Source organism: Vanellus vanellus (genome assembly GCF_965231255.1).
Source record: "Vanellus vanellus genome assembly, contig: HAP1_SCAFFOLD_1964, whole genome shotgun sequence".
NCBI classification, from domain to species: Eukaryota; Metazoa; Chordata; class Aves; order Charadriiformes; family Charadriidae; genus Vanellus; species Vanellus vanellus.
Genome location: NW_028126665.1, coordinates 1 through 22,689, shown reverse-complemented (window position 1 = coordinate 22,689; position 22,689 = coordinate 1). Strand labels below are relative to the sequence as shown.

General features: G+C 74.3%; 1 protein-coding gene across 1 annotated transcript; it reads right to left on the bottom strand.

Moving 5' to 3' along the window:
* Positions 1–1,349: 1,349 nt before the first annotated feature.
* LOC309685885 (plectin-like) lies at positions 1,350–10,879 on the bottom strand (the record flags this gene model as incomplete). Its single annotated transcript, XM_082501575.1, has 12 exons — positions 1,350–1,477; positions 2,153–2,248; positions 2,723–2,842; positions 2,949–3,055; positions 3,158–3,273; positions 4,460–4,626; positions 4,870–4,962; positions 5,065–5,142; positions 6,600–6,635; positions 7,037–7,126; positions 8,336–8,397; positions 10,372–10,879. Coding segments are annotated over 12 exons (1,601 nt in total), but the record flags the coding sequence as incomplete, so codon positions are not given.
* Positions 10,880–22,689: the final 11,810 nt, after the last annotated feature.

Here is a 22,689-nt window from a genome sequence, read left to right as displayed (position 1 = left end):
CCAGCACGCCATCCCCATCCCATCCCCATCCCCATCCCCATCCCATCCCCATCCCATCCCCATCCCATCCCCATCCCCATCCCCATCCCCATCCCCATCCCATCCCCATCCCCATCCCCATCCCCAGGACCCGCCCCACCCCCATCCCATCCCCATCCCCATCCCCATCCCCATCCCCATCCCATCCATCCCCATCCCATCCCATCCCATCCCCATCCCCATCCCATCCCCATCCCATCCCCATCCCCATCCCATCCCATCCCATCCCCATCCCATCCCCATCCCATCCCCATCCCCATCCCCATCCCCATCCCATCCCCATCCCCATCCCATCCCCATCCCCATCCCCATCCCATCCCATCCCATCCCCATCCCATCCCCATCCCCATCCCATCCCCATCCCATCCCCATCCCCATCCCCATCCCCATCCCATCCCCATCCCCATCCCCATCCCATCCCACCCCATCCCCATCCCCATCCCATCCCCATCCCCATCCCCATCCCCATCCCCATCCCCAATCCCCATCCCCATCCCATCCCCATCCCCATCCCCATCCCCATCCCCATCCCCATCCCCATCCCCATCCCCATCCCATCCCACCCCATCCCCATCCCCATCCCCATCCCATCCCCATCCCATCCCCATCCCACCCCATCCCCATCCCCATCCCATCCCCATCCCATCCCCATCCCCATCCCCATCCCCATCCCATCCCACCCCATCCCCATCCCATCCCCATCCCATCCCCATCCCATCCCCATCCCCATCCCCATCCCCATCCCCATCCCATCCCACCCCATCCCCATCCCCATCCCCATCCCATCCCCATCCCATCCCCATCCCATCCCCATCCCATCCCCATCCCACCCCATCCCCATCCCCATCCCATCCCCATCCCACCCCATCCCCATCCCCATCCCATCCCCATCCCCATCCCCATTCCCATCCCGGTCCCACCCCCTGGCAGAGCTCCAGCCCCTCCCAGTCCCGCTGCCCTCTCCTGCCCGCACTGCCCACCCCCCGCTGATGCTCCGTCTCCCCGTGCCGCGCTGGGCCCCCCCCGCGGTGGGACACGGTGCCAGAGCAGGATGCCCAGTGCAGCCCAGCCCGCGGCGCAGCCACCAGTGCCGTGCCGTGCCGTGCCGCGCTCGAGGCCGCGGCCGCGCTGGCTTCCCGGCGGCAATGACTCATGTGCTGTGTGGTTCCCCCGCAGCGGGACGGGGAGGGGGGCCGGGACACCCCACCCCACCCCACCCCACCCCTCGCCGGCCCATCCCGGCGGTTTGGCTGCGTGGCAGAGCGCGGGTGCCAACCCCCCCCGCCCCCCCCGGCCCCCCCGGCACTCGCCTCTCGAACTCGGCGCGCAGCAGCTTCTCCCGCTCCAGCACCGCCACGTGCAGCTTCCCCCATTCCTTCTCCACGTCCAGCGGGTGGTACCCGGGGGGCACCTTCAGCTGCCCGGCCTGCACCGCGCCCTGCGCCCCCCCGTCAGCGCCGCCGCCCCGGCACCCCGGCAGCGCCGGAGGGGGCGGGGGGGTGTGGGGGCCGCGGTGCCGCGACTCAGAGTCGGGGTGGGGGGGGGGAGGCGCGGGACGGCCTCGGCAGTGGGGGGACGTGGAGGGGCGCGCGAGGGCTGCCGCGGGACCCCCGCCCCCCGGGACCCCCCCGGCCCCTCGGGATCCCCCGGTTCCTCAAGACCCCCAGCCCCCCCGGCCCCCCCAGGACTCGCAGCCACCCGGGACCCTCCACCCCCCGGGACCCCCAGGACACCCCACCTACCCGGGACCCCCCACCCCTTGGGACCCCCTTCTCCCTTGGGACCCCAGACCCTCAGGATCCCCCCACCCTCCTGGAACCCCTCAGCCCCCTGGGACCCCCACCCCTCAGGACCCCCTGCTTCCTCAGGACCCCCAGCCCCCCTGGGACCCCCAGGACCCCCTGAGCCTTGGGACCCCCATCCCCCCCAGGACTCGCAGCCACCCAGGACCCCCCAGCCCCCCAGGACCCCCGGGACCCCATACCCCGGGGACCCCCAGGATCCCAGGACCCCCAGAGCCCTGGGAATTCCCACGCCCTCAGGATCCCCAGCCCCTCGGGACCCCCCCGGGACCCCCCCGTCCCCCCGTCCCCGCGGGGGCGGCGCCGCGCACCTCCAGGGACTGGAAGATGGCTTTGGAGCGGTTCTTGTCGGCCTCCTTGGCCGGGAGCTCCGTCTCCTTGAACTTCAGGAACTGCCGCCAGAGGATCTGCCGGGGGGTCGGGGGGGTTCCGGTGGGCAGCGCAGACCCCCGGCCGCCCCCGCCCCCTCCCGGGCAACGCTACCCCCCCCCCGACCCCCCCAACCCCCCCCCCGCTTTTCCATGCGTGCGATGGCGGCGGGAAGGAAGGGGCCAGGCGGGAGTTGGGGTTTGCCACCGGTGACTCACGCGGAATGTCTGAGTCAGCGCGGCCCCCCCTGCCCGGGCGGCACGGCTGTGCCGGCACTGCCAACCGAGCCCCTCGCCGTGCCCGGGCTGCGGTGACCCCGGCACTGCGGCACTGCCACGGCCGCCACCGGCCGTCCCCGCTCCCCGCGGAGCCCCGAGGTCGGCGCGGTGTGCGCTCACCGGGGCTGCCCGCGCCGGGAGGACTCGGCGGCTGCACGAGCCCAGCCCGCGGCCACCGGGCCACCGGGCCAGCGGCATGGCTTCGTCCTGGCGGCACCGCGCCGGCCCGCTCACCTCGATCTCCTCGTAGCTGGCGGGGAAGCGGCGCTCCTCGAAGAGGAGGGTGTGCTGCCGCACCCACTGCAGCAGCAGCGTCACCACCTCGTAGTACTCCTGCCACCGCAGCTGCAGCTCCTGCGGAGGGCGACGCGCGGCGCCGGGTGAGGCGGCGGCAGCGGTGATGGGACACACACCCCCCCCACCCCCCACCGCCCCCCGCCCCACCGTCCCCCAGACTCACGTTGGCCCTGACGCCGTCCTGCACCTCGGGCACGCGCGGCATGGCGTCGTACAGCGAGGAGACGTAGGTGATGATGGACTTCTCGTCCGGCTGCGGCACGTCCACGTCTGCGCGGGGGGAGGGAGAGCGGTGGGTCGGGGCACGCGGAGGGACGGGGGCTCTGCGGGCGGCCATCGCCCCCCCCCCGCGGGCCGTCCCCCCGCCCCCACCTTCGGGGTCCAGCAGCCGCGTCACCCCCAGGTCCCGCTCGGCCACGGTGAAGGCCTGGTCCAGGTTCTCCAGGTTGCTCTGCCGGTACACCCGGTTCATGTCGATCAGCGCCGGCCTGCGGGCAGCGGGGGCGGCTCAGGGGGGGCGCCACGGGGAACCCCCCGCGGCACAGCCGGGCACCACGGCGCAGGCGCGCGGCACACGTCGGTGCCGGCTGTTTGGGACGGTGTGTTCCCCTCCAGGGACTGCCTGCACCGCTGCCACCGCGTGCCGCAGACCCCCGACCCCCCCGGCACCCGGAGCCAGGGACACCCCGAGGGCCCCGCGCACGGCAGTGCCCCCCCGTCGCCGTGGCTCACGCAGTGTCCCCGCGTCACCACGCGCAGAGCCGCCAGCGGCACTGTCCCCGTGTCCCCACGTCCCCTCAGCAGCCCCGGCCCCCAGCCCGGCGGGGGTCCCTACAGCTGCCGGAGCCGCAGGCTGTGCCGGATGGAGTAGAAGGTGCCGCTGACGCCGGTGGCCGCCGGCCGCTCGGGGATGTCCTCACAGACCATCACCACCTCCGCCCCCGGCAGCGCCCGCGCTGAGCTCCTCACGCCGCGCCGCCGCTTCCCGGCCCGGTGCCGCCCGCTCCGCTCCATGGCAGCACCGAGCTCGGTGCGGCGGTCGGCACGCTCCTGCCGCGGCGGCGGCTCAGTGCAGAGTGCGGTGTGGTGCGGTGCGGCACGGCAGCCTCCGCCCCCCCTGCACGGGTGCAGCGCGCCGGCACGTACGCGCGCTCCCCGAAGGTGTGGGATCCTGCCCGCCCGCGCCCCGGCACGCTGTGCCGGGCACGGCGCCCACCACCGCCTGGGGCCGGTCGGCACGGCAAGCGGGAGCGTGGGAGGGCGGCTGAGCCGCGCGGCTCACGGTGCTGCCGGCACGGGCCGATGGGCCGGGACTTGTCGGGAGGCACATGCCTGCGGCGCCCCAAAACAGGATCGGCACAGCTGGCCGTGCCGGCGGCTGGTGCCAGCGAGCACGCGTCTGTGCTGCGCGCGGCATCACTGTGCACCGCCGGCTGCCGCAAGGGGCCAAATCCTGCCAACACCGCAGCCCCCGGGGACGCTCTTCCCCACCGCGGGCGCCCGAGGCAGGGGCCGGTGGTGCCACGGGAGGCTCGGCACGGCGGCGCGGGGCTGGGGGTGCCGGTCGCTGCCGGGGAGACGGGAGCTGCGTGCCCGCAGGCAGTAGCGGCGGTGCCAGCCCCGGCCGGCCCGGCACGCGGCGGCGAGGAGCGGAGCGGGCTGCGCTGCACCTACTTGTGCCGGTGGATGATGGCGTTGAAGAGGCGCCCGTCCCGCCAGCTGGTGGTGAAGTTGTCGCAGCGCAGACCCTGGTAGTCCTCCACCATCCGCTGCGACCACAGCAGCAGCTTCTCCTTCGCCGTCATGTCCTCCGACTGCCCCGTCACCTGGATGTCCGAGATCTGCCGGCGCGGGGAGGGGGGTGTTACGCCGAACCCTCCGCCGGCTCCCCCCGCGCTCGCTGCCGTCTCCACCGCCGCCTCTGCCGGCGATGCCGCAGCCCCACCGCGGCCCCAGGCGGGGGCCGAACCGGCGGCACCAGCGCTGCGGAGCCCCGGCCTGCCGCCTCCGCCTCTGGCACCGCCACATCCCCCCGTCCGCGGCAGGGTGCGTGCCCGTGCCGGGCCCCGGTGCCGTGGGCTCACCTGGAAGTGGAGGATGATGGTCCAGATGAGCCCCAGCGTCAGCTTGGGGTTGCCGTCGGCGATGTCATCGTTGCGGATGTTGACCAGTTTCACCTGTGGGGCCGCGGGAGACGGGGGGCGCTCAGGGACGGGCGGACGGGCGCCCCCAGCCCGGGGGTCCCCGGGGGGTCCCGGCGGCCCCACCCCCCCCTTTACCTGCCGGTGCTTCAGGTAGTTGAGGGCGATCTGGACGTTCTGCAGCTTGTGGAAGCGCATGCGGCCCTTCTCGCGGGGCTGCGGGGAGAGCGGCGGCCGTGAGCCGCGACCCGCCGGGCACGCGCCCCCCCGCCACGCCACCCCCGCGGCGCGTCCGTCCCCCCCCCCCCGCGCCATCCCGGCCGCTCCCGGCGCCGCACATGCCGATGCCACACACCCTCCGCACTTTGGCCCCGAGCGGGGAGGGGACGGCCCCCACCTCTCCCCACGGGAAGCCAAGCGCCAGGCGCGGTGCCAGAGCAGTGCCGGCTGCTCCCCGCGGCGTCCATCCCCCCGGCCGCCCCGCCGAGCCCCGGCCCCGGCCCGAAAGGCGGCAGCTGCCCGCGCAGGCAGCACAGGCAGCAGCAGCGCAGGCACCGGGCACCACGTCGCCGCGGCAAGCCGGTGCTGCCACCGGGACCCGAGACCCCGGCACCGCGCATGGCCATCGCAGCCGCTGCCCGGGGCAGCTCTGCCGAGCCAGTGCCGGCCATGGTGCGGCCGCGACCCATGCCACCACGTCTCATGCCACCGCGTCCTATGCCACCGCGTCCCATGTCACCGTGTCCCTGCCCGGGCAGCGCGGCCCCACCAGGAAATCCTCTCCCCGCGGCACGGGGCTGTGGCCAGGATGCGCCGCCGGCCCCAACCACGGCGAGCACGGCCGGCCTCGCCACCGGATCGGATCCTGCCCCCGCGCCTCCTCGGCCCCCGGCAGCGCCGTCCCCACGGCACGGGCACAACCCAGCCCTGCTCTGCCCCTGCCCGCAGCACCGCGGCGGCACCGCTCGCCCCGCTCCTCGCAGCCGGTGCGGACGCGGCAGAGCCGTGCTGGAGGCGGCACGCGGCTCCCGGCACACCGCGGTCTCGCCCCGCGGCAGGGACCGGGCACCGCCATGCATGGACAGACCCCCGGCACTGCCGGCCCCGCGGCGATGCCCGACGCTCCAGCGGCAGCGGCTGTGCCGGACCGGCTGCCAAAGGGCCGGGGACCCCCTGAGCCCCCCCTGAGCCCCCCACGCGCCGCTCAGCGCCGGACCGGCGTCTCTTCTGCCTGAGGGAAACACCACCGGCCCGACCCCGCCGGGAGAGCCGGTGGGTCGGTGGCCACGGGGCCATCCCCCTCGCCGGATACCCCGGACCCTCCGGCAGCCCCGAGGAGCCGGAGGATGCCGGGTGGCACATCTTGCCGCGGTGCCAGGAGCCGCAGCCGAGCTGGGAGTGCCAACCCCACGGCACGGCTCGCGGTGATGCCGCACTCCCATCTCAGCGCCGCAGGCGAGGGAAACCCGCCCGGGCTGACCCCGCTGCCGCAGCCCCCCGAAGTGCCGACGCGCCTCCCCCCGGCGCAGCCCGCGGCGACGCCTCTCCGGAAGGGGACGGGACGGGACGGGACGGGACGGGACGGCCGCGCCGGCAGCAGAGCCTCTCCCGGCGTCGGCGGCGGGCGCTTGCCATGCGGTGCCATGCGGACAGCAAAGGGCAGAACCACTCACCAACCGCAAGTTCCGGATCACGTCGCGCTCCCTCGGCTGCCCGGCCGGAGCCAGGAGAGGAAGGCGGCAGAGGCCGGAGGGGGACGGTCGGGGCAGAGCCGCCGGCAGGAGCCCAGCGCGGAGAAGCAGAGAGTTCACCAAAGCAAAGAGACGTCCGGGCGTTAGAGGCCGCGGTGGAGCCGGGGGGGATGCGGGACGGAGGGGGGAACAGCCGCGCTGGCGGGGCTCGGGGCGCTGCGGCACGGTGCCGGGCAGCTCTCCGGGACGGCGGACGGACGGACGGACGGACGGACGGGACGGACGGCCGAGCGGGAGAGGGGTGGGAGAGGCGGGAAGCAGAGGGGGGGGCGGCCGCAGCCGGAGGGTGCCGGCGCGCGGAGCCGGGGCGGGGGAGCGGGGCGGCAGCGGGGCGGCGGCGGTGTCGGCGCGGCACCTACCAGGGTGTCCCCCGAGAGCACCTCCAGCAGCGAGATGAGGTTGTGTCCATCCCGCAGGTCCTCGTACAGGTCGTTGACGTGACGCTGCGCCTGCGGGGACGGGGACGGCGTTACCGGGGGGCGCAGAGCCCCGCACACCGCACAGCCCCCCGCCCCCACCTCAGCCATGGGGCGGCCGCGCGGCACCCCGGTGACCCCCCAACGTGCAGCGGTGCTCACACACGTCCCCAAGCGCGGCCCCGTGCCCCCAGCCCCGCGTCCCCCCCGCCAGCCCAGAACCGGCAGCTCCCCGCGGTGACGCCGGGGCCGGCACCGCAGTGCCGTGCGTGGGGAGCCGGTGCCCAGCGTGCCGCGGCGGCGGAGGGGCCGGACCCGGTGCCCAGCATGCCGCGGCGGTGGGGTCCGGCCCGGCGCGGGGAGGGGAGTGTGCGGGAGGAGAGGGAGCGCAGCGGGAGCAGCCGGAGGGAGAGCCGGAGCGAGACCTACCTCTGCTCGCCAGTGCTGCGCCGGGAGAGGCGGAGAGAAGAGCGCGGTTAGGAGAGGCAGCGGAGAGAGACAGCCCCGGGGTGGGCAGGGGGCGGCCGGGACCCGCACCGCCACCGGCACCCGGCAGCGGCACCGGGGCGGCAGGGACGGGCACGCGGCGTGCGGGGACACGTCGGGGCGCGGGGGCCGGGGAGACGTCTCGGCGCGTGCCCGGCGCTGAGGTGGGGCTCTGCCGGCCGCGCGGCGGGGACAGGCACCGGCACGCCGGCGGGGTTCGGCCGAGCGCGTGGCGCGGGCGGCACCGGGACGGAATGGGGGGGGGGGGGGGGCAGGGGGGAAGGCAGCACGGCAGCCGTGGTCCCCCCGGCGCGGGCAGGGCGGCCGCGGGCACCCCAAATGGAGCCGCAGTGGTGCCGGGGCGGACGCGGGCAGTGTGCCCGGCAGAGCTGGCAGGCGCCGCGGCGTCAAAGCCAGCGAAAGGTCCCCTTGTGCCCGGGGCCACGGCACCGGCCCGGCGTGTGTGGGAGGGGGCGGCCGGCGGCTCCCGCCTGGCACAGAGCCCGGCACGGCCCCGGGACGGCACAGCCCCCCGGCACGGCCGGGGCAGGGGGCCGCCATGGAGGCAGCCGAGCGGCCTCGACCGGGCAAGGCCATGCCGGCACGGCGCTGCCGGGGACCCCCGCTGCCCACGTCCCGCGGCGCTCTGGCACGGCAGGGAGGCGGCTGGGCACAGTCCGGTGCTGCCGCCGGCACAGCCGGGACTTCCCGCCGGGACAGCCGGGGCTCTGTGGGCGGCGGCGGCGCGCGCCGTACCTTGATGAGGTGTTTGTTGACCCATTTGGTGAAGGTTTTCTTCTGGACCCGGTCTCGCTCATCTGCAAGAGAGGAGAGGGGAGGGTGAGCGGGGGCACGGGGGGTCCCGGCGCGGCGCGGGCATCGCCGGCGGCAGCACCGGCGGAGGAAGCGATGAGCCAACCCAACCGCCGCGGGGAGCGGCGGTGAGTCACGGGGCGGGCGAGGGGAAGGAAACGGTTAACGGGGATCGGGCTCTGCCCGCACCGACACCGACACCGCAACCGGCAGTGCCGAGAGAGAAGCAATGTCTTGGGGGGGCGCGGGGGGTGCCGAGCGCCCCAGGAACCGCCCTGGCACAGCCACAGCCACCGCCCCGGCACGGGGTGCACGGCCTGGCGTGTGTACGGCACCGGGGCGAGCCCACGGGGTGTCTGCACCGGCACCGCCGCCGGCGCTGGGCGCACACCCCGAGCGGGACGTGTCGGGGTGGGGATGAGCTGCCGCGGCACAGCCACCGGCGCGGCGGCCCGTTCCCCCCGAGACACACAAGTGGGGGATCGGGATGAGCCCACGGCGATCCCGCGCCGGCACAGCCCCGGCACAGCCCCGGCACCCGCGGGGACCCCCGGCCGCGGCCCCGGCACAGGGTGTCCCCGCGGGCGGTGCCGTGACTCACGGGCACTCCCTGCCCGCTGCCCTGTCATTAGGGGAGGGCTGACGCATCCCGCCGGCGCTAACGAGCACCCACCCCCTGCACCCCGCTAACGAGCACCCACCCCGCCCCGCTCCCCCCAGGCCCCGGCCATCGCCGCCGAGACTCGGCGCGGTGCCCAGGGGGGTTCGGTGGCAGGAGGGGACACCCCGGGCGCGTGGGGCGATGCCACCACCACGGTCGCCCCTCCACAACATCCCCCCCCCAACCCCCGCCCCGGCGATCCGGCGAGGCCGAGGCGGTGCGTGCCGGGTCTCGTCGCACCGGAGCGTGCCGGGATCTGCCCACGCAGCGCCCCACGGCCGGCGCCCGTCCCGCACCCACCCCAGCACACCGGCACCGGTGACAGCGGGCACCCACGGGCGGTTCGGCGGTGGGGCCGGGGCGCGGCGGCGGCGGCGGCGCGGGAGGAAGGAAGGAAGCGTGGGGCGCGCTCGCCCGGTGGGTACGAGCGTGGCGAAGGGGGGAAAGCGCTCCCACCACGCGCCCCGGCAGCTCCCGCAGCCCAACCGCCCTCGGCCCCGCGGTGAGCCGCGGGCGGCAGTGCCCGGCCAGCAGCGGGCCGTGGCGGTGGCGGTGGCGGTGGCCATGCGCGGACGGGGCGTGGGAGGAAGTGACCGCGCCCGCCGCGGGCCGGGATGGCGGCAGCGCCCGGCGCTGACACGGTGTGGATGGGGACAGGAGTCGGTGTGGGGCACCGGGACACCGCGCCCCGACTGCCGCTACCGGGGCCAGGGACCGGCACCGGCCCCACCGGCTGCCCCATAGCGTGCACGGGGGGGGGGGGGGGCACCGCCCCATCATGGGGGTCTGCCCCATAGCGTGCTCGGGGGAGGCACCGCCCCATCATGGGGGTCTGCCCCATAGCGTGCTCGGGGGAGGCACCACCCCATCATGGGGGTCTGCCCCATAGTCTGCCTGGGGGGGGCACCGCTCCAGTTTGGGGTCTGCCCCATAGACTGCATAGGGGACACCGCCCCATCATGGGGGTCTGCCCCATAGTCTGCCTGAGGGGGGGGGCACCGCTCCAGTTTGGGGTCTGCCCTATAGCTGGTCTGGGGGGGACACCGCCCCAGGGTGGGGGTCTGCCCCACAAGCTGCACAGGGACACCGCCCCAGCATGTGGGTCTGCCCCACAGCCTGCCTGGGGGGGACACCGCCCCATCACGGGGGTCTGCCCCATAGCCCGCCCAGGTACAACACCCCCAGCGTGGGGGTCTGCCCCGGTGTGGGGCGCAGGGCCCAGTGCCCCCCCAGTGCCGCTGCGCCGGCGGGGCGGTCCCGGGGAGAGCAGCCGCCGCGTCCCCCCCACGCCGCCCCCACCGCCGCGGGGCACCGTTACCTTTCCTGCCCTCGGAGGCGCGCAGCACCGCCAGGTAGAGGTTGTCCTCCGAGCCCGTCCTCTGCCCCACAGACAGACCCTCCTCCTGGCTGCGCCGCTGCTGCCGGGACATGGTGGCCACCGCCGCCCGCGCCGAGCACCGACACAACTCGCTTCGCCGCCCGCGCCGAGCACCGACACAACTCGCTTCGCCGCCCGCGCTGAGCACCGACACAACTCGCTTCGCCGCCCGCTCTGCTGCAGCGCTGCTCTCCCTGCCGGCGGTGTGGGGCGGCCCCAGGGAGGAGACTTGGGGTTCCCCTCCCTCCGCCCCACGACGGGCACCGATCCTGCCCACAGGAAACCTCCCCGAGCCCACGGCTGCGCTTAACCCCTTCCGCCCCGGCGGAGGCGGCTGTGGGGCACAGACCCCCTGGTCCCACACCCCGGGGACGCGGGACCCCCAAGTCTGCCAGCCCGGGGGAGGGGGGGGACCCCCAGCCCCATAGCCCAGCGCTGCCGGACCCATCGTCCCCACACCCCGCAGCCTCGGGACCCCCCGTTCTGCAAGCCGGGGGGGGGCACAGCCCCCAGCCCCACGCCCCCCAGACGCGGGACCCCCGGTCCCCACACCACAGGACTTCGGGACCCCCAGGTCTGCAACCCCGGGGGGGGTCGGGGTCCTCAGCCCCATAGCCCGGAGCTGCCGGACCCATCGTCCCCACACCTCAGGGCCTCGGCACCCCCACCCCCACCAACCCGGGGGGGGGGGTCGGGACCCCCATCCCCACCCCACAAAGCTGCAGGACCCCCGGCCCCACCCCCGCAGGCCCCGGACCCGCAGTGCCGCGGCCCCCCCGGCCCCAACCCCGGCCGGGACCTCCCAGAGCCCCCAGACCCGATCTCCGGCGGCCACAGCCCCACCGGGGTCCTCGGGGCCCCCCAGCCCCACACCTCGCGGGACCCCCCAGCCCCACACCTCGCGGGACCCCCCAGCCCCACACCGCGGCACCGCAGGACCCACGGACCCCACACGTGGGGGGCTCATGGCCCCCCCGGGGCTGCAGCCCCCGGTGCCAGGTCCCACACTGGGGGGGCTCAGAGCCCCTCGGGGGGGGGGGGGGGGGTGCAGGACCCCCCGGGCAGGGCGGTGCCGTCACCGCACCCACGGCGGGTCGGGGATCCCCGCCAGGACGTGCCCCCCGGCTGCCGGCGACGCGTTCTGGGCGCCCCTGTGCCGCCTTCACCGCGGCCGAGCCCACGGCCCCCGCCAGCGGGCAGCTCCCCGCCCAGACCCCCGGGACCCCCACCCCGCGCCCCACGGGCGCTCGCACGGCCCCGCGTGCCATCCCCCTCCCCAGGGACGCACCGCGCAGCACCGGTGACGCCGCCGGCCGTGGGGACAGCGGGAGGGCTTCGGGGGGTTGCGCCCCACCGGGTGCCACGTCCCACCTGGGACCCACGGCCACACGTCCCTCCGTGGGGAGCCCGGCCCCCGGGACCCCCAAGTTGGGGGGAGGCACAGGGTGGGAGCCCACAGCTATGTGGCTCCACGCTTGGGGACCTCGGGGGGCACAGGGACATCAGGGTGGCACAGGGACCTCGGGGTGACATGGGGACATCAGGGTGTCACGGGGACTTTGGGGCGATGTGGGGAATCTCGGGGTGGCACGATGAGCTCAGGGTGGCACAGGGACCTCGGGGTGACATGGGAACCTCGAGGTGACATGGGGACCTCGGGGTGGCAGAGGGACCCCAGGATGGCACAGGGACCTCGGGGTGGCACAGGGACCTCAAGGTGGCATGGGGACATCAGGGTGGCACGGGGACTTTGGGGCAACGTGGGGAATCTCGGGGTGGCACAGGGACCTCGGGGTGACATGGGAACCTCGAGGTGACATGGGGACCTCGGGGTGGCAGAGGGACCCCAGGATGGCACAGGCACCTCGGGGTGGCACAGGGACCTCAAGGTGACATGGGGACATCAGGGTGGCACGGGGACTTTGGGGCAACGTGGGGAATCTCGGGGTGGCACAGGGACCTCGGGGTGGCACAGGGACACTGGCCATGAAGACCTCAGGGTGGCACAGACACTGGAGTGACATGAGGACCTCGGGGTGGCAGAGGGACCTCGGGGTGGCACAGGGACCTTGGCCATGAAGACCTTCCGGTGGCACAGAGACACTGTGGGGTGCCACAGGGACCTTGGGGTGGCACAGGGACCTCAAGGTGGCATGGGGACATCAGGGTGGCACGGGGACTTTGGGGCAACGTGGGGAATCTCAGGGTGGCACAGGGACCTCGGGGTGGCACAGGGACACTGGAGTGACATGGGGACCTCGGGGTGACATGGGGACCTCGGGGTGGCACAGGGACACTGGCCATGAAGACCTCAGGGTGGGACAGACACTGGAGTGACATGAGGACCTCGGGGTGGCACAGTGACCTCGGGGTGGCAGAGGGACCTCAAGGTAGTACAGGGACCTCGGGGTGACATGGGGACCTCGGGGTGGCACAGGGACCTTGGCCATGAAGACCTTCCGGTGGCACAGAGACACTGTGGGGTGGCACAGGGACCTCGGGGTGGCACAGGGACCTCAAGGTGGCATGGGGACATCAGGGTGGCACGGGGACTTTGGGGCGATGTGGGGAATCTCGGGGTGGCACAGGGACCTCGGGGTGGCACAGGGACACTGGCCATGAAGACCTCAGGGTGGCACAGACACTGGAGTGACATGAGGACCTCGGGGTGGCAGAGGGACCTCGGGGTGGCATGGGGACATCAGGGTGACGTGGGTAATCTCGGGGTGGCACAGGGACCTCAAGGTGGCATGGGGACATCAGGGTGGCACGGGGACTTTGGGGCAACGTGGGGAATCTCGGGGTGGCACAGGGACACTGGGGTGACATGAGGAGCTCGGGGTGGCATGGGGACATCAGGGTGACATGGGGACCTCGGGGTGGCACGGTGCCCCCGCAGCGCCCACGTCCCCCACCGGAGGGAAAGCGCAGCCGCCGGCGCCCGGGCGCTGCCAGCGCGGCACGTCCCGGCACAGAGGCCAGCGCCCACGTCCCGCACACGCGGTGACGCCGGTGACGCCGGCGGGCGCAGCCCGACCCTTGCATGGAGTCCAAGGGACACGGGGGCCGGCGCGTGCTCCCACCGTGACTCACCGCCCCGCCCGCGGCTCCGGCATGCCGAGGGGTGCCGCGGGGAGCGCCCGTGCCGGCACCCACCTCCGCCGGCAGCCGGGGCTCAGCCCTGCCCGGCGTCGGCCGTGCCGCAGCGCGCGGGAGCCGGGCCCGGGGCGGGAGAGCGGGCGGGCGCGGGGTGCCGGCGCGGTTTGGGGCGCGGGCAGCGGCCGGCGGGGAGGAGGCAGCCCGGTGCGGCACAGCCTGGCTCTGCCGGCCCGCTGCCCGCCGGCTGTGTGCCAGGGCGGCCGCCGGGGAACGCGGGCGGCACCGGGCTCCGCACGCACGTTTTTCCGCCAAGAGCACATCTGGCGCGGAGCACATCTGGCGGCGGCGGCGGCGGGAGCCCGGCTGACGCCAGCGCGCGTCAGAGGGCAGAGACATACCAGAGCTACGGCTCACCACGCCGCGGCCACCACGTGTGCACCGGGACAAGGGGCGACGGCACAGCCGGGCGGCGAGGCAGGGCGGCACTGTGCCGAGCCGGCGGCGCCTCTCGGATGTGCCATAGCGGTGCCGTCCCCGGAGGGATCGGCACGGGGCGGCTGAGAGCGCTCACTGCCGCGGCTGAACCGCGACGGCCACCAGCACCGCTCCCACCACGCTCCCCCCCAGCGCGGCGCGGCATGGCGGCACAGCAGGGGGACACGAGCGGCGCGGACGGACGGCGAGGGCCGGACAGGGGGCACCACCGGCACCACCGGCACCGGCACAGCCAGCGCTTCCCCGGGTGAGGCACCGGGGCGCACCGCCTGCCACGCTCGGTCACCAGCGCCCCCCCCACCGCCGCACGCCGCGGCCCACAGCCCCGGCACCCACGTCCCCACGCCGGTGACAGCCCCACGGCCATGTGCCGGCCCCACTCGTGTGTCCCGGCACGGCCGTCCCGGTTGCCGGACCCCAACCGGTGTCCCCGGGGACGGCCACCGCGCTCGGCACGGCGACACAGGCTCCTCACCACGCTGCCGCGGCAGGCTTCGGCACGGCGTGGGCGCTCTGAAGACCTGACACGGCAGAAGGCCCGGCGCAGCCGCTGGCACAGGCACGGCTCCCGGCACAGGCGGCTGCTGGCCCGGACGAGCCGGAGCTGCCTCAGCCTTCGGCACCCACCGGGCCGGCTCAGCACCCTCCCACGGCACCTCCCCGGCACGCTCGGGGCTGTGGCACCCACCGCTGCCGGCTGCCCTCGGCGCCCGTCCCACCGGCAGGACCGCAGGCGCCCGCCCTACACCTCCGGCCCCCGGAGTGCGCCGGCACCGCCGGCACCGCCACGCTGGCACCACCCTGGGCGGGCACCGGGACAAGGAGGGGCTCTGCCAGAGCACCCCGGGACCCCCCACGCGCCGGCACACGGCGCCGACCCCCCCACAGCCCCCCTGCACCGGCGCCGGCACCGCGGCGGGTGCTCCGCTGCCGGCACCAGCTGCCTGCGGGCAGGAAACGGGCGCTGCCACCGCCGCCGGCAGCACCCAACGGCCGCCGGCACCCAGCGCCGCCCGCGGGTTTGGCACAGGCCGCCGGCGGGAAGGAGCTTCGCCCCGCGCCCCGAGTGGGCCGCCAAAGCGCCGCCAAACCCCCGGGGGCTCTGTGCCGCCGGCGCGGGAGGGACGCGGCTGCGCCCGCGGTGGGGGATCCATCGCCGAGCCCGTCCCACCCGCAGCCCCCCATCCCCGCCGGGGGCGCCGGCACGGCACAGGGGGCGGCGGGTGCCCGGCACGGGGGTCTCGGTGCCAGCGCCGGTGTCACCCCGCGGTGGCAGACGTGGGGCGCGCACACGCGGGCAGGTGTGCACCCGCACACGCACACGCACACGCACCCGCACACGCACACGCACCCGCACACGCACCCGCACACGCACACGCACCCGCGCACGCACACACACACGCACACGCACACGCCGGCACACGCACACGCGCCCCCCCGCAGCGCACGGGCACGCACGGCCATGGCCCCCCCAGTGCCCCAGCCCAGTTCAGGCCCAGTTCAGCCCCAGTTCAGCCCCAGTTCAGGACCTCTTAAGCCCAGTCCAGCCCCAGCTCAGCCCAGTCCAGCCCCAGCTCAGCCCAGTTCAGGCCCAGTTCAGCCCCAGTTCAGCCCCAGTTCAGGACCTCTTAAGCCCAGTCCAGCCCCAGCTCAGCCCAGTTCAGCCCCAGCTCAGCCCAGTTCAGCCCCAGTTCAGCACAGTTCAGGACCAGTTCAGCCCAGTTCAGCCCCAGCTCAACCCCAGTTTAGCACAGTTCAGGCCCAGTTCATCCCCAGTTTAGCTCAGTTCAGCCCCAGCTCAGCCCGGTTCAGCCCCAGTTCAGCCCCAGTTCAGGACCTCTTAAGCCCAGTCCAGCCCCAGCTCAGCCCAGTTCAGCCCCAGCTCAGCCCAGTTCAGCCCCAGCTCAGCACAGTTCAGCCCCAGTTCAGCACAGTTCAGGCCCAGTTCAGCACAGTTCAGGCCCAGTTCAGCCCAGTTCAGCCCCAGCTCAACCCCAGTTTAGCACAGTTCAGGCCCAGTTCAGGCCCAGTTCAGCCCAGTTCAGCCCCAGTTCAGCCCCAGTTCAGCACAGTTCAGGACCAGTTCAGCCCAGTTCAGCCCCAGCTCAACCCCAGTTTAGCACAGTTCAGGCCCAGTTCATCCCCAGTTTAGCTCAGTTCAGCCCCAGCTCAGCCCGGTTCAGCCCCAGTTCAGCCCCAGTTCAGGACCTCTTAAGCCCAGTCCAGCCCCAGCTCAGCCCAGTTCAGCCCCAGCTCAGCCCAGTTCAGCCCCAGCTCAGCACAGTTCAGCCCCAGCTCAGCACAGTTCAGCCCCAGTTCAGCACAGTTCAGGCCCAGTTCAGCACAGTTCAGGCCCAGTTCAGCCCAGTTCAGCCCCAGCTCAACCCCAGTTTAGCACAGTTCAGGCCCAGTTCAGGCCCAGTTCAGCCCAGTTCAGCCCCAGTTCAGCCCAGTTCAGCCCCAGTTCAGCCCCAGTTCAGCACAGTTCAGGACCAGTTCAGCCCCAGCTCAACCCCAGTTTAGCACAGTTCAGGCCCAGTTCATCCCCAGTTTAGCTCAGTTCAGCCCCAGCTCAGCCCGGTTCAGCCCCAGTTCAGCCCCAGTTCAGGACCTCTTAAGCCCAGTCCAGCCCCAGCTCAGCCCAGTTCAGCCCCAGCTCAGCCCAGTTCAGCCCCAGTTCAGCACAGTTCAGCCCCAGTTCAGCACAGTTCAGGCCCAGTTCAGCACAGTTCAGGCCCAGTTCAGCACAGTTCAGCCCCAGCTCAGCCCCAGTTCAGCCCCAGTTCAGCACAGTTCAGGACCAGTTCAGCCCAGTTCAGCCCCAGCTCAGCCCAGTTCAGGCCCAGTTCAGCACAGTTCAGGACCAGTTCAGCCCAGTTCAGCCCCAGCTCAACCCCAGTTTAGCACAGTTCAGGCCCAGTTCATCCCCAGTTTAGCTCAGTTCAGCCCCAGCTCAGCCCGGTTCAGCCCCAGTTCAGCCCCAGTTCAGGACCTCTTAAGCCCAGTCCAGCCCCAGCTCAGCCCAGTTCAGCCCCAGCTCAGCCCAGTTCAGCCCCAGCTCAGCACAGTTCAGCCCCAGCTCAGCACAGTTCAGCCCCAGTTCAGCACAGTTCAGGCCCAGTTCAGCACAGTTCAGGCCCAGTTCAGCCCAGTTCAGCCCCAGCTCAACCCCAGTTTAGCACAGTTCAGGCCCAGTTCAGGCCCAGTTCAGCCCAGTTCAGCCCCAGTTCAGCCCAGTTCAGCCCCAGTTCAGCCCCAGTTCAGCCCCAGTTCAGCACAGTTCAGGACCAGTTCAGCCCAGTTCAGCCCCAGCTCAACCCCAGTTTAGCACAGTTCAGGCCCAGTTCATCCCCAGTTTAGCTCAGTTCAGCCCCAGCTCAGCCCGGTTCAGCCCCAGTTCAGCCCCAGTTCAGGACCTCTTAAGCCCAGTCCAGCCCCAGCTCAGCCCAGTTCAGCCCCAGCTCAGCCCAGTTCAGCCCCAGTTCAGCACAGTTCAGCCCCAGTTCAGCACAGTTCAGGCCCAGTTCAGCACAGTTCAGGCCCAGTTCAGCACAGTTCAGCCCCAGCTCAGCCCCAGTTCAGCCCCAGTTCAGCACAGTTCAGGACCAGTTCAGCCCAGTTCAGCCCCAGCTCAGCCCAGTTCAGGCCCAGTTCAGCACAGTTCAGGACCAGTTCAGCCCAGTTCAGCCCCAGCTCAACCCCAGTTTAGCACAGTTCAGGCCCAGTTAAGCCCCAGTTTAGCTCAGTTCAGCCCCAGCTCAGCCCAGTTCGGCCCCAGCTCAGCCCAGTTCATCCCCAGTTTAGCTCAGTTCAGCCCCAGCTCAGCCCAGTTCAGTCCCAGTCCAGCCCAATTCACCCCAATTTAGCCCAATTCACCCCAATTTAGCCCAATTCCCCCCAGTTCAGGCCCAGTTCATCCCAGTTCAGGCCCAGTTCATCCTAGTTCATCCCCAGCTCAGCCCAGTTCAGCCCCAGCTCAGTCCCAGTCCAGCCCAATTCAGCCCAATTCCCCCCAGTTCAGCACAGTTCAGGACCAGTTCAGCCCAGTTCAGCCCCAGCTCAGCACAGTCCAGCCCAATTCACCCCAATTCAGCCCAATTCCCCCCAGTTCAGCCCAGTCCCGCCCCGCTCAGCCCAGCCCGGCTGCGGGGGCGGAGCTCTCGGGGCATTCCCCGCCCCCCCCCCCCGTCCCCGCGGTGTCCCCCCGGGACCCGCTCCCGCCCCCCCCACCCCCCCCCACCCCCCACCGCCCCCCACCCCCCCCCGCTCCCGCACTCCCCCCGTTCCCCCCCGTTCCCGCACCCCCCCTCGCCCCCGCTCCCCCCCGCCCCCCCCCGTTGCCGTTCCCCCGTTCCCCCCCGCCCCCCCCCCCCCCCCGCCGCCGCCGCACGCACCGGCGCAGCACAGACGGGCGCTGAGGAGCCGCCGCCGCTCGGGCGCGGAGCCGCCGCTGAGCCACAGCCCGGGGGGGGCGCGGGGGGGCGCGGGGCCGCCCTCCATCGCTCCCGCTGCGCACCGACGGGGCGGACCGCGGCGCGGCGGAGACGGGAACCGCCCCCAAACCCGCCCCGCCCCCCCGGGGCGGCACCGGCACCGGCGGGACACGCCCGACCCAAACCCGGGGGGGGCACCGCCACCCCCCCCCCACCCCCCCACCCCCCCCGCCGGGGGCGCCGGGACCCCCGACACACCGCCGGGGGGGGCACCGGGACCCCCCACAACCCCCCGGGCGGGACCCCCCCAACTCCGGGCGGGACCCCGGGACCCCCCCGCACCCCCTCGGGGGGACTCCGGGACTCCCCCCGAGGGACCCCTCTTTTGGGGACACTGCGCCCCACGGCGCCGGCACCCCCCCGCACCCAAACCCCCCCGATCCCCCGCCCCCAGCCCCCCCCATGCCCCCCCCCGCCTCTCTCCCCACGTCACCCCCCCATCCCTTCCCCTGCACCCCCACACCCCCCCCACCCCCCCCCACCCCGGCGAGGGGCAGTGACAGCCCCACCCCCACCCCCGCTGGACCCCCCCGAGCAGCCCCCGGACCCCCCGACACCCCCCGCACCCACAGCCCGACCCCCACCCTCCCCCGGGCCCACAGCCCCCCCCGGCCCCGCTGCCGCCCGGGGGTCCCGGCTGCGCCCCCCGGCACCGCACAGAGCCTCCGGCGCGGAGGGCGGGTGGGGGGTGCCGGGGCGGGGGGCACCCCACAGCGTCACCCGGGGGGGGGACGGGACCTGCCTCCGCGCCCGCAGCAGCAGCAGCAGCAGCAGAGCCCCCACGGCATCGCCCCGTCCCGGCGGAGCCCCCGGCTCCGGCGCCCACCGAACCGCTCGGCGCTGGGCCGCGTCTGGCGGGAGCTGTGCCGTGGCGGTGACTCAGAGAGCCCACGGCCTTTGCCAGGCCCGGCAATTCCGGCTGCCGGCCACGCGGCCGGCCGGGGAGGGATCCCACCCCGGGTGCGCCGCCGGGACCCCCGCGGTGCCGCGGCGGCCGTGGGCAGAGCGTGGCGGCCAGCCAGGCCACGGGCGGGCTCGGACCACGGGGCACGGCGGTGGCACTGGCACAGCGATGGCATGGGCACGGTGATGGCACGGGCACGGCGATGGCACTGGCACAGCGATGGCACGGGCACGGCGATGGCACAGGCCCGGCGATGGCACAGCCATGGCGATGGCACAGGACCCCCGGGCAGGGAGAAGCCGGGGCGGTTCGGTGCCTGCGGCAGCCCCCGGCAGCACCGTGGTTGCCGGGGGGTTACCGGCGCTCGGCACCTCCCCGTGGGCCCGCGCCCCACCGCGGCGTGGGGGGGTCTCACATCCAACCCCCGCGGCACAAGGCAGCGCCAGGCCGGCCGCAGGCGCCGGGGCGTGGGGGCTGGGCACGGCGCAGCGCGGCACGGTGCCACCCCACGGCTCTGCCCCACGCCGCGGCGCGTCCCAGCTGTGCCGCAGAGATAAGGCGGTGTGGGGGGAGCGGGGAGGGCTGGGACGGGGCGATTAGCGCCCGGTGAGCAGGAAACACCGCGTCGGGATGTGCGTGCCGCGCTCGCCACGGCCTCGCCACGCTCACCACCGCTGCCCCAAGGGGGAGCCCCCCCCCCCACGGGCGGCAATACGGGGGCCACGGGGCAGCACCGGGATGAGTTCCCCCACGCCGGCCGGTGCCGTGCTGCGCCGTGCCGGGGTGCCGTGCCGGGGGGGCCCAGGCTGGCGCTGCGCGCGGGCAGGAGCTGCCAGCCCCGGTCGTGGCCGTTTCCCGCCAGGCACTGGTGAGTCACCGCCGAACTGTGGCCGGCGGCAGCATCCGGACCCCCCCGGCCCCCGGCCTGGCACAGCCGGCACCGCCAGCGCGGTGGAAAATCTGAGTGGAGCGGGCGGAGGGGGGGGGCACACGGGGGGTTCCCAAACCTCCGGGGACGTCCCCCGCCCTCCGCCAGCGCCACGTCTCTGGCCGCGATCCCGGCAGCCCTGGAAACCGCGGTGGGGCCCAAACAAACACGCCGGCATCCCGCTGCCGAAACCAGCCGGCGCTGCCGCCGCCAACCCGCCGCGCGCCACCGCGGTGCCACAGCGCCCACCCCGCCTGTCCCCAACCCCTCTGCGGCCCCACACCCACCCCCGGCCCCGGTCCCCCGGCACTGTCCCTGCTCGGGGCGCCGGGAGAGGGTGGCACCGCGCCGGCGGCAGCGCCCCGCGCTCACCGGGACCCCCCCAGGGACCCGTGCGTCTCCCCGGGGCGGTGGTGGCTGCAGGACGGGGACGGTGTCCCCCGCAGCCCATGGCCTGGCCGGGGACAGGGATGGAGACGCCGGGCAGGAGCACCGGCCGCACCGCGGTGTGCCAACGCTGCGCCGAAACTGCCACCGAGAGCGGCCGGGGGTGGGCAGCCCCTGGTGGGCAGCGAGGCAGGACCCCCCCGCGGCATTCTGGGAAAAACACTCAAAAATGACCCCTCTCGCCACCATGTCACCGTGCCACTGTGCCGCCGTGCCGCGGCACGGCAACCACGGGTGGACCCCCCGAGCCCGGGAGGGACCAGAGCGGCGCAGAACCGGGGAGGTGCTGAGCGTGGCCAGCGCTGCCGGAGCCCCCCCATCCCCCCACTCCCCCCGGGAGCACCCCCCGGCGCGGGACGGTGACGGTGACGGTGACGGCAGGCTGCGGCACGCCGCGGTGCGGCTGATGGGCCCCGTCAGGTGTGACCTTGGGGGTGCCCTTCGGACAGCCCTGGGCGGGCGCCAGGAGCGCGGCAGCCCCCCCCCGGCACCCCGTCAAGGTGCCCTGCCCCCATTATCTGCCTGCAGGCAGCGGCGCAGGCAGCGGCACAGGCCACTCACCGCCGGTGCGGCCGCGGCATCTCCCACCGGCGCAGCCCACCGGGAGCACACGGTTGGCGTTCCCCAAATTTGGCTGCCGCGGTTTGAGAGAGGGGGGGGGGGATTGGGGGGGGGATGTGTGCCGGGGCTGTGCCAACGCCGGCAGTGCGGCAGCCGCCAATGCCGCGCACAGATCGACGGAAACCGCAGCCAACGCCCTGGAAAATGCCGGCACCGCGGAAAATGCCGGTGTGGCGGTGGCGGCGGCCGTGGACGGAGAGAGGGGCGCACGTGGCTGCGGCTGCACCGGCTCCGGGTGCGAAGGGTCTCGTGGCACCCCCAGACCCACTTCCCCCCACGGGGGACGGCGGTGACCCCCCGTTTGGGGGTCCCACGGCTGCCGGTGCCGCGGCGTGCGCGGACATGACCGCGGCAAGAGGGGCGCACGTCGGCTGCACCCGGATGCGCCCGCGTGTCGTCGCCGTGTGTCTCCCCCCCCCCCTATTTTTTGTCACCAGATCCCCCCCCCCATCCCCAAATATAATGCGGCGCTTTTTGCACCTGTGGGAAAATCACCTGCGGCTGTCGGACACCCGGAAAATGATGGGGGGGGGGCGCTAAGAGCAGACCCCCGCCCCTAAGTGGGGGGGGGGGGCTGCTGAGTCAGCGCCTACCAGGCTGCTGCGCCCCCCCCCGCCAAAGCCGTCCCCCCCTATCGCCCCCCCGACGGGCTTCAGCGCCTCCCTCCCTCCGCCCACAGCCCCCCCACAGCCCCCCCTGGGCGGGGCGAGGGGGGGGGGGGGTCTGAACTCACCTGCGCCCCCGCTCCGTCCCGCCGCCCCCTCCGGTACCAGGCGAGGGCGAGGGCCGCCGCGTGCCCCGCGGCCACCAGCGAGGGGAAGAGGGGACCGCCGTCCTCCATGGCGGGGGGGGGACACCCACCGGGGCTCCCCTCGGCGGGGCAGGGACGTACCGAGCGACCGCCCCCCCCCCCCGTCCGTCCGTCCGTCCCGTCCGTCCGCCCCCCCCCCCCCCGCTCCGCCTTAACCCCTCCCGCTCCGCGCCGGGGGGAGACGCCCTCCGCACCGCTCTACCGGCAGGATCGGGCCCCTCCGTGCCCCCCCCCCCCCCCCCATCGCCGCTTTTTATATCCCCGTCGGGGCGGCGCCACCCCCACACCCCCCCCACACCCCCCCCCCCCCACCGCTCGGGGGTCTCACCCACCCGGGACGACCTTCATGTGCGGGCAGGGAGCGGGCAGGGAGCGGGCAGGGAACGGGCAGCACCGACCGAGGGCGGCTCCGGTGGCGGCGGCGGCGGCGGCGGCGGCGGGGGGGGGGCGCGGGGGGAGG